Here is a 16,839-nt window from a genome sequence, read left to right as displayed (position 1 = left end):
AACACTTCAGCCTTTTAAATTTAAACAAGAATGGAAATCTACTGCAGAGTACAGAGGATCCATTATCCGTGAGTCACGATTTTAAATGTCTAGTCACGCAAAGCATAGCCACACGTCACTTAAGGTTGTGGTTATGAGTACATTATACTCATAATACACATTATACTCATATAATGTGACACCAATCAAGGGCTGCATCCAAAATCGCATACTTCCCTATATATATTAGGGGAAAAAACAGTAGGCTGTGTCACAAATGAGGTATGTCCAAATTCACAGTACTCATAAAAGAGTACCCAGACTACCCAGATAAGTTTTGGAGCTTGAAAGGGCTCCGTTTGAGCAGATGTTTTATGCCATGTTTTAAATTCAGCAAATAATGGACTAGTTTTATGTTTGAGGTCATGAATATGAGCCCATTCCCGATCTCAAAAGTATTCTCAAAACTATATAATTTTCAACATCTTCAAAATCAATATTTGATCGCTAACAGCTTCACCAGATCCATCCAGTAACAGTTACAGTCATATTTCATTGCATTTAGTACTTGCTCTGCAGTAAATCGCTGAGCCATTTCATGTTTCTCTTATTATTTCGTTTTCTGAGTCGTCACTTCAGCATTGTGTATCAGACATTGCCACCTTGTGGAATAAAGGTGAAATGCACTTATTCCGTCATCTAAGATTCAATTATTGTCGTGCAGAAAAAAATATACGTACACTCTTGTTGTTATGTTCTTTATAATGAATTGATTGAGGAATACCAAGAAGGTTGATGTCTAACTTTAAAAAATGAACGAGGAGGAGGGTAGTGAATGATGTCCCGGGTCACTAAAGACCGAGGTATGGGTTAACCATCATCAGCTATATTACCTCTAATATAAATTAGAAAAACATATACTGATAATATACAACAATGCCAGGGTGTTTTCACACTTGAGTCCTCTTTAAACGAACCGAACTCACACTGCTTTAAGTGGATCAAGAGATGAACCAAGTGAAAAAGGACACAGTTCTCTTTACATTTCTGTCCCTGTCCCTGAAAGAGGACTCTGATCCTTTTTTGGTCCACTTAAGTAGGAATGTGGTCTCAGACCTCTTTGTGTTCATATTGTTGCTTTTTGGATCTAGTCCAGTTCAGTGTTTGATGGCTGACCCTATGGCCTTCAAACTTTGATCCCATTCATTGCATGTGCCTCACTCACCAAGATGTTTGTTGTAAAGATTATTATTATTATTTTGTAAAACGACAGATAAAATGCTTTTGAATGAGCTTAACTCTTTTGCACAAAAAAGATATATCTTTGCAGTATTACATCCATATCCTTGCACTATATCACACATCCACCTTCGTAAATAATATTTATTTTGAATTGTTTTCCTTGAAACATGATTTTTATTGTAGAAGGCAATGATAACATTAGCATAGAAAAAAACAAAAACAAACAATAGGACAAATATAATTAGTGGTGCACCGATACCAGTGTCAGGCCCGTTACTGAGTTACTTTACCATTACTTTATTGAGCCTTTTCTTTTAAATGTTTGAAATTTCAGTTTCTGTGCTCGTGAAGATCAATTTATAGTGCTCTGTACTCCAGCGTTGTGATCTAACAGACACCCAGCAGAAAGTAAAATGATTTAGAAATTATGATAAACTTCAGCTAGAAAGTCATTTTATGCAAAACCATAGACCTTTGTCTCCAGATCAAATATAATAATAGAAATATTGAATCATCTTCGAGAGAGTATCATTGTGTTGACTGTCATAACCTTGTATTGGTCCTGTCTGACTGATACCCAAAAATGGCAGAATCGAAGCCGATGCCAGATCGGCGCATCCCTACTTGCAGCATGAAACATGTCACCATTGTTGAGATTCATATGCTGATTCTTGATGTTTGTGTCCAAATGAATTTCTCATTTCTAAGAAAAATAGTTTTTAATATTCTTCAGATATTTACAACACTGTTAAATATCAATATTTGCAGTGCTACTATCAATGAGTTGATATTTATAAGACTATAAAATAAGAGATCAGACTCTGAATGAGATCAGTTAATGTTATTACATGATGATCGCATATTTATCATCAATAAGTAGCCAAACATCATCTCATCACTGGCTTTCCTTGCCATAACAAACACACAGTAGTCAGAGAAAAAATAACATTAAAAACTCAAAGAGTGAAACTGCAAAACTAAAGCAAAAACTGATGGTGACTTCCTAAACTATTATACATTATATATTATTAAAAAAAAAAAAACTGAAGACGAATAACAGAAATAGTCAAACTGGTTAGTAATAAGTGAAGCTGGTAATGCTGTTTGTAAAGTTGTTAACATTTTAAGAGATTTAATGTCTTTTCAGCTGATTTCATTTAAGGCTGTGGCTGGAAGTCAGTTGTAGTTCTTGTTTCTCTTTTCTTCAGTGATTGTGCTCCTTATCATCAGGTGTCCTTAATATTTAAACAGTCATCACTCAATTAATTACTTAATTATATAATTAACTTTTAACATCCTGCTGGTCATTCCCATAAAAACACCAATCAGTCTTAATTTAACCCTCTGGGGTTGACAAACATGTTGGCATGTTTTAGTAGCGAAATTTACTTAAAATTCTATGTCATTTATGATCATACAGCTAAAAGCAATACATAATTAGAAACTGTAAAGGGTCTACTTTTATATGTGTCCACTCACAATCAAAACAAAACATTGTGCTTTTGTAAAAATAAAGAAAACATACAGGGTGTGCTCTCTGCTGTCTGTGGAGCACGTCACAGAATTGAAACAAAACTCAGCAAATACTTATCACACAGACATGAGCAATATAAGAAACTTTTATTTGTCTAATATAAATGATCTAATTCAAAACTAAAATAAATATTCTTTGTTTATGTTATCTGTATATAAAATAGAGATGTCCGTTCTCGTGTCAGCTCATTATCCACTAATGTGAACGCCTGCTGACAGTGCGCGCTATTCATATGGTAATGATCTGAGGAAATCCAGTCAACGCCCACATAAACTTAAAAAAAAATTACATTTCACCAGATTCATTTACTTTACATTGTTTTGGGATGCGGTGATGAATTATCCTGGAAGAATTTACCTCTGATTTTGAGAAGTGACTTGATCCACCATATTTAACGGGTAAGTTATTTATTTTTATGTGCAATATTTTTTTTTACATTAACATGTAGGCTATTTATTGACTAGTTTGGCTTTTCCCAAATTGCTATACTGACAATGATGAGTGAAATCGACTGAAATATGTTGATATATAAGGTGTCTGTTACAAGCAACATATTATACTATAGGATGAACATTTATATGCTTTATGATATAACATGAATATAGCATGTAAAGAGTAATATGAATGTTTAGACAAGATGTCATTGGCCTGTTTTGGATTAGTTTATGAAGTGTTTGCTGTAAAATACTGCCTCATTAATGAAGCTTTTGTTTGCGGATTTCTGCTCAGATGTAGGTTTGAATGTTAAATTATAATATTAAATATATACACATTTTATTCATGTACGGTCTAATAATATATGCATGTATAATATTAAAATCATGTTTTGTGTTACAAGAAGACATTATATTAATGCTAATATTATAGTTGATATGATTATTTTATCAGCATGCTCACCAATGTTTGTTTTGTTTATTTATTTATTTTTAAGATTTAAGAATGACAGTGCCCACATGTGAACCTGGACCACAAACTTTCCCCTGAGAATGTTGTCTCAGTTTTGCTCAGGCTACCAGGGCAAATGCAGAGGTCACTGATTCAAATGGACAAATGTGAGCATCAGTGAGCTGTACAGCTACATTGAACTGATATTCTACATGAATATGGTGAAGGTGAGCTAACTGACTGGAAGTCAGTCACTCTCCAGAAACATATAACACCTTGGAAATGCCAGGTATGTTATATCACTTATATATTTGAACATGATTTGTTTCCAGCCATGACTGTGTACTCAAAATGTGCCTTTGACCTTCATTTATATCTGGATTATATTTCTTTTTTTCCTCACACTTTTCTCACACTCCTCACTAAAAAGGTTAGGGGATGGGCATAATCTCCTCAGGTGTCATATCATTATTCATGATCATTCACACATATTTGCATATGGCCTTACTAAACAAAAAGTGTCTGACAAAATTTAAATCAATACATTTTTTTTTATGTGAATGAGTGGGTAGGATGAATTTCACATCGTTTTGAAGAAAAAAAATCGGTCTGACCCACAGCCATGTACACACTGCCATTTAGTTTTGATGTTTATTTTAACGGCTTTTGCAGCAGAGTTGGAGTCTTTAACATGTTTTCCCCATTGAGATACTTGAATATAGTTAAATATGTGTAAATGATTTTAATTAAACAATTAACTTAGCCAGCCCTAACATACTAAATATAAATAAAAAAACGACATTTAATAATAAAAACAACTAAAACTAGAATACATTAAAAATGAGAACTAAACAACATGTATATTTTTACATTTATTAATTTAGCAGACACTTTTATCCAAAGCAACTTGTACTAAAAATGAGAAAATACAAGGATTCCTCTTAAGGAGGCAATAACATGAGAAGTGCTAATAATGTGAATTTTCAAACATCGTCTAGAATAGTACAGGCAAGAGCAAGGATGGAATTAAGAAATAGTGAAAGCAAAGTAGAAGAGAAATCTTTTTAAAAAAAAAACGTTAGCAGGATGCAGTTAAGTGCTCAAACTAAATTTGAAAGGACATATAAAGACTTTTATGATTATTTTGTCACATTTAGGCATTTCCAACACCCATAGGTCTTAATGTTTTGATCAGTTCACCAATACATAGTCTTTTGAAACAGAACACAATTAAATCTTTAAACTCTTCTGATGCAAAAACTTGAGAGATCCAGGCTGTGATAACGTTGATGAAAAATTATTTATTCAATACAATTAAATTTAGCTTCACACGCAAATTTTAATCGATAATGAAAACATTTAATAAAACCAAAAGGTAAAATAACCATAATAAAGGAGTAGTCAATAGTTAATGATAAATTTAGAGTATTATAATATCCAGAGTATTGTATCTAATAGATGAAGATCAAAAAGAATTAAAACATTAAGACATTTGCAGATAAGAGAGAAGAAGCAAAGCCCAGGAGAGCAAAGGAGAGAAAAAGCTAAATTATCAACGACTCAGTCCATATTATACCATAAGCATATACAGGGAAATTCCCACCCCCCTCAAACTGATGTTTTTGTCCTAATGAGAAAAGGTTACATGGTTTTACCCATTATATCATAAACTGGTCAGATGCCAAAAATAGATATAAAAGTTGTTTTGACCCTTAGGGAATTTTACAAATCTTACACTATCAAATGTCAGCAGAAATAATAATAGACATATTTTGATCAGATTCAAATGAGCAACTAATTCTGAAAAACATCACTTCTGCAGTACTTGGCAGGCGTCCAATATCTAACCACAAACGTGTCAGCGTGACCTGTCACACCGGAACACTTGCAGAACAACTGAACATAACAAGCATACATACTCTTAAATATAAAATAAGAATAACCATAAGGGTACAATAACAAGTAAATACTTGAAAATATGATAAGAATTAATATATACAAAGTAGAAGTACATAAATATATGAAATCAAAAGTGAAACTGATAAATCATAAGCCATAAACAATTAACATAAATAATAATAAAATGCATGAATATGAATATAAACCATTTCGGATCCATCGCTTCTCTCTAAGGTGTCCCAAGGTATCAAATTTGTTTAGATGATTTCAGCTTTATTTAAGTGATAAAACAATTTTTGTAAATCAAAGACCCAAAATAAACTTATTATACTTGTTCAGTTAAATGTATTTATCCAAACTCTCTAGAGCATCCTGTTTTGAGTATATTTTCCATTCATGTGGTATCTCACCACTCCCCTCAAATCTTTTACTGTAGTATTTTTCCAGATCTTTCTGGAATCTGCACACAAACCACTTCCAGTAGGGCAGTTCAGAGAGGTCAGAGGTGATGCTCCAGTCTGCATAAACTCCTCCTGCTCTTCTGTAATCTTTCCAGGGGACTTTATCTTCTGATCCAACGGGATAAAAATATAGATTGCTGTTTCCCACTGCTGATGTGCAGATATGAGTAGACAAGTTAAATGTATTGTCGTAATGAATTCCACTCAGTCCAATACTACGATGGAAAGGAACACTATGATCTCCATGATGGTTTTCCATGGTATTGGTGCAGACAGTTTTACAGAATGGACACTGAACCCAACAGCACTGACAGAAGTGATCGATAAGAATCTCATCTGGCCTAAACGTATAATCCAGCTTTACTAGAAATGTCTCTGTGTTGAATCTACCATAGATATCAGACATTGTAGTAGGAAGTTCTTCTCTTATCACATCTTCTAGGAGGTTGCAATTATCAGCACCACTATGTTTCACTCCACTGAGGTCTTTTTCAGAGAAGATCAGCACATCTGAGAGCTGCTGTGTGAAACTCCTCAACCATAAACCAGCATCTCCTCTGTTCACTTGAACATGTTCAGTAGATTCATGTGCTGCTTTTATGATCTTCTGCTGCAGGAGTCTAATGTTCTCCTTCATCTTGGGTAAAACACTGACACTGAACTTATCAGTGATGTACTGACTGACTTCATCTCTGATGAAACTCTTGAAGTGATCTCTGGGATTATAAATGTAGTTCATGTATTTTTCACAATCCTCCTCTTCTGCCAGTGTCTTCAGGATGTGTTTCTCCAATTTTGATCTGTTTCCATTCAGTGATTGACAATTTTTCATTATTTCATCAGTCAGATCTCTAGTAGTCTTCTTGTAGACACTCTGCTCAATGGGCTCTTTAAGTTTCTGACAGATGATCTCTCCAAAAATGGCAGCTGATGTTGCTCCATGACAGTATTTCTGGAAAATACTATAGTACTCTGCTCTCTTTTTCTCAACATATATTTCTGGATCATTGGTGTCTCTGAACATTTTGTGTTGGTCGGTGATCATCTGCTCTGCCCTGCTACAGATAGAAAGTACTAAATTCATGAAGAATTCATTCTTGAACTCATATTCCACAGATCCTTCCTGATGTTCTGTTACTCTCCTCTTAATGTAATCAATGAGTTGTTGAACCCGGCTGATGTTGTAGCCCATCTTTGAAATGTTAAATGATTGAATCATTTTGTCTGTCTGCTGAGCAACATCTGTGATGAATATTCTTATTTTATCTTCTGGAGATAATGTTTGAGTGTATCCAGATGAGTTGATTACAGACTCTTTGAACTCCTTCTTAAAAAGAACATATTGAGTATAATTTGGCACAGAGAAAATATCCTTACTCTCCATCCAGTGACCTACAGGAGCACTTTCATAGATGTCACTGAGGAAGTGTTTCACATCTCTCATTATGTCAATGTCTTTAATTGGATGAGTGTCTCTGATGATCTTCTTCACACTGTGTTTCCAGAACAAATCAAACTCTTTCTTCAGTGTTTGTTCATCAGTTGTTTTGTCTTTGAGTTTTAAGGCAAGTTCTTTGCTCTTTTCAAAGAGAGTGTTTTCATGATGTGTCTTCTGAGCATCAATCATTTTCTTCAGGTCTCGCTGCTGAAGAATCTCATTTAATTTTCTCTTTGTTTCTCTTACAATGTTTTCCTGAATCTCTTTAATTTTGATTTCAAATGATGTTTTCCACTGAATTAGTATGTCTGCATCTGTGTCTTTCTCAAAGAATGCAGACATTGATTTTTCCACTTCTTCACTTGTCTTCTTCAGTTCTCTTTGAAGATCAGCTTCCTCAACCTCATGGATTGCTTCATTTTCTATTTTGTTGTGTAGTTTGTTCTCAATTTCCATCATGGCACTGCGAAGCCTCCAGGACCACTTGCTGTATTTTGTCTCCAGTTTCCTGTAGGCTGAAATCTCCAGAGAATTTCTAAAGCTGAAGACGAATCGTTCATTCAGTAAAGCCTCCCAAAGATCTTTCATACGATCTTTTAAGTCTATCAGCATCATTCCATGTGACTTTAAGGCATGAGACATAATAGTTTCCTTTAGTTCTTGAATATTCTCACAGTAGTTTGGGTTGGGTGGTGCCATCGGTGGGTTTCCCTCCCAAAGATGAGCAAAATACTTCACATCATTCTGAACATCAAATTTAATGACATCACTGAAACATCCTGCGTCATATACTTCATCTTTAGCAGCAAGTTTTGTCATCTTATCCAGTGTCTCCTGCAGTCGTCTCCTTCCCTCCTCGTTTTTCTCTCCAGCTGTGACGTCCGAGACGTTCTGATGCACAAACACACAGCTGGGATTTAGTTTTACCTTCTTCATCCTCAGGAAAGCCTGAACAACAATCTGAAGAATGTCCTGCATCTCAGATGGGTTTTCTCCAAATATGTTGATCAAGGTCAGATTTCCAAGACCAACAACAAATGTGGCCAATTCATTGTCATGATGTCTGGTTGAACTTCCAGTCAATTCCAGAGCACGAAGACCCTCAGTGTCAACAACCAGAATATAGTCAAAGTTCATCTGTGTTTTCATCTCATCTGACACTTTGACCAGCTGCATGAAAGCTCCTCTGGTGCACCTGCCAGCACTGACGGCAAAGTGGAGTCCAAACATGGCATTCAGCATGGTAGATTTCCCAGAGCTTTGAATCCCTAAAACTGACAGCACAAAGACTCTCTGGTCTCCTAGTTTCTGGATGAGTTCGTCTAGAACAGCAGAGATCCAGACAACAGGAACATGAGCAGCATCTCCATCCATCAGCTCCATTGGAAATCCAGAGATAATCATCTCTGCTGCAAGACTCGGGAGAGAAGAGAAATCAAACTGCAGGTCTTTCTTGTTCTTCTTCACAGATGAACATGATTCATAGATCTGACCAATCTCCCTCATGATGTGCTCCAAACCAAAGGTTACAGCTTGTAATTCCTCAGATATTCTCTCAAGGTCAGTTTGTTTAGCCTTGAGTTGTTTAGATGTATCATATTTTTGAGGAACAAAAATATTTTTTGAGATTAGGAAGATTTCAAGCCATTTCAGAAAATACATGTTATTCTCAGAATGACATTGGATTTGTTTAAAAAACAACTGTATAAAAGTATTTATGTCAGATTCATGCTGCTGTTGACGGATATTCTTCATTTCTGTTTTCTTTCTACTGATGTCCATTTCTATGTCATATGCTCGAGGTCGATGTAGTTCTTTGTTCTTCTGACACCACTGATGCCACAGTTTTCCCTGACAGGGCAGAAATAAGTCTTTGATTTCTGTCAGATCTTTCTTCTCCAGTAAACTCATCATCTGCTGTGCTGCTTCTCTTCCTCTCCTGCAGTCATCATCATCTTCCTCATCTATTCTGATGTCTGTTTCTAATGAGTGTTTGGACACATCTTCAAGTCTGAAAGTGGAAGATGATTCTGAGAGACAACCATTGATAACTCTTCTGAGTTCTTCAGATACATCTGACTGATTTCTGTCTTTCAGACCAATCTTGAATTTCCCTTTCATTAGCTCAGTTACACCAGATTCATCCTCAGTAAAAAGACAAATGAGTGGCTTTCTGTTCCTGTACAGGTTTTGGATTATTGTTGTACTTTTGTCATTGTTTTGAAGTTGTTGTAGAAGAACCACATTAACTGAGCTCATTTCAGTGAGGATCTCCAGCTGTTTCTCATGGTCTCCTGCATCACCGTGTAGATTACAGAACGCAACACAGTCAGTGAATTTATCCGTGTGTTTCCCAGAAGGGCAGAACCAGGCAATCTCCACCACTCCATCCATCAGGACTCTGGTTCTGCTGCTGCCTGGGCAGTTCCTGTGGAAGAATGTGTTGTGTTTCTCATTGATCAGACTGTTCATCAGCTGAGACTTGGATGAAGACACAGAGCCAAACCTGAAGAAAAACACCATTGGAGTTTCTGCCTTGTAGACCGGATGGGTTTGACTGATGATTTCATTGTTGGTGTTTCTGATCTTCCAGCTCTTGTTGATTTGTCTGAATATCCAGAGAGGAAACTCAATCTGTTGTGTGAATGGATCAGGAACAAGCAGAGGCAGAGCGTATTGACACTGGGACAGTTTAGTGACCATCAGCTGCTTCAGAAAACCATCAGCACAATGAAACACAGCCATCTGAACATCCATCGGGTGAATGCGATCAGATTGACTGGTTCCTTTTTTAGAAATAGACATTGCTTTAAAAATATCACCCATATCTTTATTTGAGTCATTGTCTCTTTGTTTTGTGTGATGCTGTTCATTGTTTTCCTCAACATGAATGTATCTTGCTCTGTAGTTCATCATCAGTAGTTTTTGCATGAAAGTCTGAATCAGCTCCTCTTCAGCACAAGAGTCACAGGATTTTAATGAATGTGCAGTTAACTGAAGAAAATCTGCAGTTCTCAGTTTATGATCCATGCCTTTAAGATGAAGTCTTTTAAAGAGATGCTTTGTTTTTCCATTAGTTTCTTTTCCGTTGTCTTGTTCCAATCTTGTTTCTTTTTCTAAAGCTATTACCTGTGAAAGAAACAACCATTTATTTGGCAATTTGTTGTGAAGGACAGTGTTCACAGATGCAAATGATATTGATAATTATTCAATAAATCAGTTTTAATTAAAACTAGAACCAACAGGGGTCGTTTTATACCTAAAACCGCCAGCGGGTAAAATTTACACATGTACGTATCTTCTGTTTTGATATGGCTAAAAAAGCCACATTTTATATTCTGTATATATTGAAAAAACTATTGTGCTATGTCATACCACATCTTGTCAAACTGAAGGCTATCAAAAACACATTTTCCAATGGCTCCACTACACTTCCCAAAGTAAAATTAGCCCACCACCACATCTCTAAAACAAGTGGAATGGTTTTATTTCTCCATTAAATGGTATGAAATGAATATTGATAAATATTAAAATTGAAAAAAATATAAAATACAAACAGTATTATGATATGATCTTTGGCCATATTGCCAAGCAATACTGCAAACTGAGCTGCTCTGAGACACTGAAAATCCTGTATAATAAGCACATGCTCAACAAGTTTGCGCAACAGTAATGTACTTCACTTACATATATGCAGCTCATTCATACTACGGTCATGTAAACACTGTAAATAAATTTGGTTGTTACTTCACCTTAAATGCTTAATCCTATTCTGTACACACATATTTCCATAGTTTATAGAAAGGACAACCACATTCTACTCAATTCATTCTAACTCAATTAACTTTTGAAAAATTCAGGTAGTGACAAACACTTTTACCAAAAGTGAAAACAAACTGAACATACATTAAAATTGTTTCATTCAGATTATTTTATTCAAATTGTTATTTTCAATGTTTTATTTAAAATATCTGATTATATTTTTAGTATATCTTTATGAATCTTTAAGTCTTAAGTTTAAAATTCTGGCTTGGATATGAATAGGTGTTCAATAAAATTATGTTCAATAAAAAACACTTCTAAATAGACGGGAGTTTTTAACAAAACTAAATTCCTCCAAATTTGTGAGTATGTACATATCACTCCTGAAACGTATGTGTACTGTACAACATCACAACACCTTTAATTTTGTCCATTTATGATAAAACTTAACGTTTTTAATTGACAGCTATATCTATATCCATTTAATACCAACGCTATTTGAAGTATCTACAGTATATGATAACAATTAGAACTTGGATATGTGTGGGCCTTATTGGGTCACTTTCCATACCTTTCAGTATATTCATTCATTATTAGTTATTCTACAGTTTTACATCCCAAATGTTTGTTCTAAAACAGAAGATAAAGACACATTTTCTAATCTCATTATTCCTTGTATCCTATATACATTAAATGTCAAAAATGTTTCATTTTGACTTTGTGCACCAATTCTATAGTTATATTTCAGCCAGCACATACCTTGTTTGGTGGATCCTTCCCCATGCTTGTAGTGATTTGCTGCGTGTTGTCTTTCATGATTGCGATTGTATCTATTTAAACAAACAAAACATTGGAAAACTGAAATATTTGGTTCTCTGAAGTGGTAATTCCTGTGCTTGAATCCCAACTCACTTTGGTACTACCATATTATATTATAAATGATAACAAAAAGAGTGGGCATGACGTTTTATGAGATGGCATGACGTCAGAAAACAAACTGATTTCTTACCGCTTTCTTTTTTGAAAAGAACCCCACTCTTTTGAAAGTTTTGCCTTATTTCAGTGTAGCGCTGCTGTTTATTCTCATTAAACAGATGCTCGATCTTATTCATCAGTTCTCTCATCTCTGATTGGTTGTTCATCATCTTGTTGCAGGTGTGAAATCTTCCTCCACATTTCTCCAGCAGCTGCTCCAGAACAGGGTTTTTTATGTCGTTTATAGTGTCACACTCTTCTTCTGTCTCATAGGTGAAGAGAATCATTACATACTGAAAAACTTTGTCACCAAACACTCTCTGAAGCCATTCAAGACTCTTCTGATCGGCATCTGTTAACTGGCCCAGTCGCACAACAAAGATGAAGGCATGGATTTCATTTTCATTCACTAGTTGATCAACAAGATGATCCACACAGTCCAAGTTAAGTTCAGTCTCATGTCTGACAGTCATGTTGATGACAGAGACATAGCTTTCTGCTATTTCCCTCTGTAAAGGAATGATCCTGGATGTGTCTGTAGTTTTAAAACGGTTCTCTTCTTCTCCAAGTAGACCGTTGTCATGTCTAAACTGGATTGATGTGGAGTTTCCAAATAGTGCAATGGTCAGAGGTCTGTCCTTATGGCCTGAAGTAAAAAACAAAAAACAAAACAGCAACTTTAATCTCCACAATAATATGTACCACAAAAAAGATCAGGAATGATTATCTTTAATTTAGATTCTGATCTAATTCATTTATTTTACTTTTTTGTTCACATCCTACATTCATGCAATTATATATTTGTTTTTATAACCTTCAACTTGCAGGAGATCATTGGACAGGATGTGTGAAGTGTGAGATTTTTTTAATAAACTTTTTTTAAATCGGCTTCCATTTTTTAGGAGTCAGTAGATTAAAATTAAATCAAATATTTCCAGACTCACCTCTTTCTCTGGCCTGTTGCTCTGAACCGTCAAATTCATCACAAATCAGATAGTGTCCACTGTTCATTTGTGCAATTTTCTCTAATGTCTCTCTAAGATCAGCAGAAGGGCTGTTTTTTGTAAGTTTGTAATGTCTGTTAAAACAGTTTTTAATAATGTCCTTTATAACATCATTGACTTCGGTTGGCTCATCACTGTCTGACTCTTGTATCGTGAGCACCATGGTGTGTTCATAAACCTTGTTAGAGAAATAGTTGAGCACCTTCTCCACATGCTCCTGATCTTCTTTTGAACACTGATCATGTTTGAGGACCAGAACAATCACATGTGGTCCTGGATCAGACTGTTTCACACACTCTCTCACGGCCTCTATGATCTGATGGTCTGAGAGATGTGGCTGAAGCAGGTGAGGAACGTTGATGACCGTCTTGTGTATTTTTCTTTCTGTCTGCACTTGATCTGAAGGAGCTTTAATGTCAAACTTTTCATTCCCTAAAATGAGTTTTCCAACTCTGCAGTTTTCAGCCAAGTCCTTCCCAAGCAGAACAATCCTCAGATCACTCTCTGGAACATACTCTGTGTTATGAAAAAGCAGTACAAGTAAATTAAATCTACAAACAGTTCAGTTTTATTTAAATGCTTACTTATGGGACTCTGGGGTCTTCTGTGAAAAGTCAAAAAAACAAAACACTACAATAAAGCTTTCAACAGACTGTAACTCAGTATACTGTGCTGTATATAAATGTGCAGAATTGAGTAATAATGCTAAGTGCATTATGTAATCAAATTACAAAAATCAAGTATGTGTAATTAAACTTCATTAATACGTTTATCCATTTACAGGTATGGATTATATTGATTACATCACCTATCAGCCCATAGCAGTAACTTATTTAATGATCATGCCCCTAAATTTTAAAAGAGCCCGAAATACCATCATGATCACACACGAAATTGGTGTGTTAATTCAAAATATTTTTCCACCTAAATTCAGATCCAATGTGCATGCGGCGAATATTCATATATATCATGTCACTAAATTTGCACACATGTGAGTGAAATAACTGATTGTTTGTCTCTACTGTTCGGGATTGGGAAGCACTGTGCAATTCACATCACATGTATTCATAGAAAGTAAGTCTTTGACTTGTACAACACATTATGTAAATCCACTGTAAATAATTTTAAGACTTATTAGTTTGCCAAGGCTCCCTAGTCAGCGGCAGCCCCCTTGTTGAAAATCACCGTTTTAGACCTCATTGACAAGCATAGGGTACTGAATGTCAATAATAAACATAATTGCTGTAAATGCTGTTCATTTTTATTATTTGTTATGATTATATTACATCTGCACTCAAAAGAATGTAGTCACATTTGTAGGTATAAAGAAAATTAATTTTACTTTAAAAAGTAAACCCTCAGTCGATACTATAATAATATCATATTGGCAATACAGATTTGGCAAATGCTCCAGTGCCTGTTTGTGTTTGTGCTCTGGTGAACATCAAATGTTCTGATTTACAACATGTTTTAGCAGCGGTGAGAAATATAACCAATCACAGAATCACAGACAAGGCCAATCAGAGGCGTTTAATTAAATCAGAATCCACTCACTTAAAACATTGTTGTTCATGCTGAGTTGCACACACTGAAATCCTCTTATTAATGAACAAATGACATAGTGATAACTAACGGGACAAAAAAATGGCATGGCAAAATATACACATCATGTAAATGTTGACTAATAGATTAATAGAAAAATATTCATATCTTTGTAATTTTTGAAATTCCATTCCAAATATTTGTAAAAGTAATGACTTGTAAGTAATTCTAAATGTCTCACTGTATGTTGCTATTATTATGAGCCGTTCCTTACACATTACATCTGCTCTTTACTAGAGAACCCTCACTAATTTCATTTGATTTCATTCTTAATAGTCCGTCTCACAATAAAATTAAAATGTGAAGTTTTAATAAACTTGAAGCTAAAGTTCAGGTGAATGTTTTATTTTCCATGTTGACTAATAAAATTAAAATGTATTACTGTAAATCCAACTGTGAACAACTAATGAAATGTGATTCTTATCGCAACATGTTTGTTATGATGCATAAATCTCAATTTTAACAATAATCAAGACATAATAAATCTTTCTTAGGTGACTTTGTGGAATGTTAGAGAAGGCAAGGGGTCGTTTCAGATTTTAATAATTTTAATAAGTAATAGAATTATTTAATTGACTTACTGTCAGGGCGATTCAAATCTGGACTGCCAACTGCAAAACACAACACAACACACCATGATATGAAAAAGCATTACAAGCATTTTAAATCTATAAACTCTTCTGTTTCATTTAAATACTTTTAGGGTATTCATCCATGCTCTTGCTCCTATCGAGGCATCTTTCCCCGGTCTTCCAGTCACCCGCTGCAGAGACAAAAGCATTACAACAAATTTAATAACCTTTTTACTGATTGTGGCCCAGTTTCTGTTCAATTTCTGCTTTACCGTTTGTCTTAGTTAACTAGTTAGTCTTCTTGGTTGTTAAAACTGTTCGGTTTATGCACTGAAAAAAAAAAAAGTTTCTAACAAAATGTTGCTAATGATTTATTGAAAATAAATAAATAATTAAAACATTAATTTGGTGAAAATATACTCCGTATATTTAATGCTCAATATGTGATTCTCTAGAGTTTATTTTTCTAGCTAACTAATCATTTTCCTGAGGTAAATGTTACATGTTTAACTGATGTCTTCCTGCTGTTGAAACACTGATTGTTTAGTTACCTGAGTGATGATGATTAATTTTAGTAAGTTATAGTATATCCAAAAACTGTTACTGTATTATGTTTACTTAAGGTTCATGAGACTTAAATTATTCTTATTACTTATTGTTTTTTTAAATACTATGACTACAACTTTGACACTACTGTTGCTACAAAAACAATAAACCACAAGGAATACCTCAAATTTCCAGCTTAATATTCTGCATCACACTTTTGATCCATTGATTGTGCGATGGAGGAGTTGCATCCTTACATTAAAACAGAATTGTGTATATTGCTATCAAAGAGGAAAAGGTTATATAATTTTCAATTTAGCAGGGAAATTACAATAAAATATACCAAAAATGGCTATTTTTTAGTCATAAGTTTAAGAAATGATGACCAGAAAGGGACAATTTCCCAAATCTCAAGGGTGAACTATGAAATACTTTTTTTTACATAAAAATTTTATTAAAAATATTTTGTGGGCCCTTGAAACTGATGTCCACCATTTCCCCTGGTCCGATGTCCCTGATCAGTTATTAAAAGCAGTTGTCATTCTCATTAATAACCCAACTGTGTGCAAACATGAATGTATTCATCACATTAAAACCAGACTGACGACCATATTTTGTTGCTGAATGTGGCCAAGATCACATTACAAAGACTGATCCTTAATGTTTCATTCAGATTTTGTGCACTCACATCTGCCGTCCCTGTCTGCCATTCTGATGTCCTCTGATGTCAGTGTCTATATTCAGTGCTGTAGTTCACACATCTGAGCTTCCTTGGGGGCTGTTTTTATCCTGTGGGCATTTAAATTAATTCACATTAATTTCAGCGTAAAAAAATCTGTTGGTTCCCAAAAAAAAAAGAAAAAGAAAAAAAAAGTGAGAAGATGAGAAGCACAGAAATGGATGTTTTGTAATACTTGTATACTAGTGTCACTTTATCTAG

General features: G+C 34.7%; 1 protein-coding gene across 1 annotated transcript; it reads right to left on the bottom strand.

Moving 5' to 3' along the window:
- Positions 1-5,790: 5,790 nt before the first annotated feature.
- LOC137003559 (interferon-induced very large GTPase 1-like) lies at positions 5,791-16,609 on the bottom strand. The gene is made up of 7 exons (XM_067363764.1): positions 16,588-16,609; positions 15,479-15,544; positions 15,363-15,392; positions 13,120-13,695; positions 12,210-12,821; positions 11,956-12,030; positions 5,791-10,560 (listed from the first exon to the last, which is right to left on the bottom strand). The coding sequence occupies exons 1-7, from the start codon at positions 16,607-16,609 to the stop codon at positions 5,879-5,881; spliced, it is 6,063 nt and encodes a 2,020-aa protein (XP_067219865.1). The 3' UTR covers positions 5,791-5,878.
- Between the last annotated feature and the right edge of the window lie 230 nt (positions 16,610-16,839).

This window comes from Chanodichthys erythropterus, chromosome 3 (genome assembly GCF_024489055.1).
Source record: "Chanodichthys erythropterus isolate Z2021 chromosome 3, ASM2448905v1, whole genome shotgun sequence".
In the NCBI taxonomy this organism is placed as follows: Eukaryota; Metazoa; Chordata; class Actinopteri; order Cypriniformes; family Xenocyprididae; genus Chanodichthys; species Chanodichthys erythropterus.
This window is presented reverse-complemented; position numbering and strand designations above follow the sequence as displayed.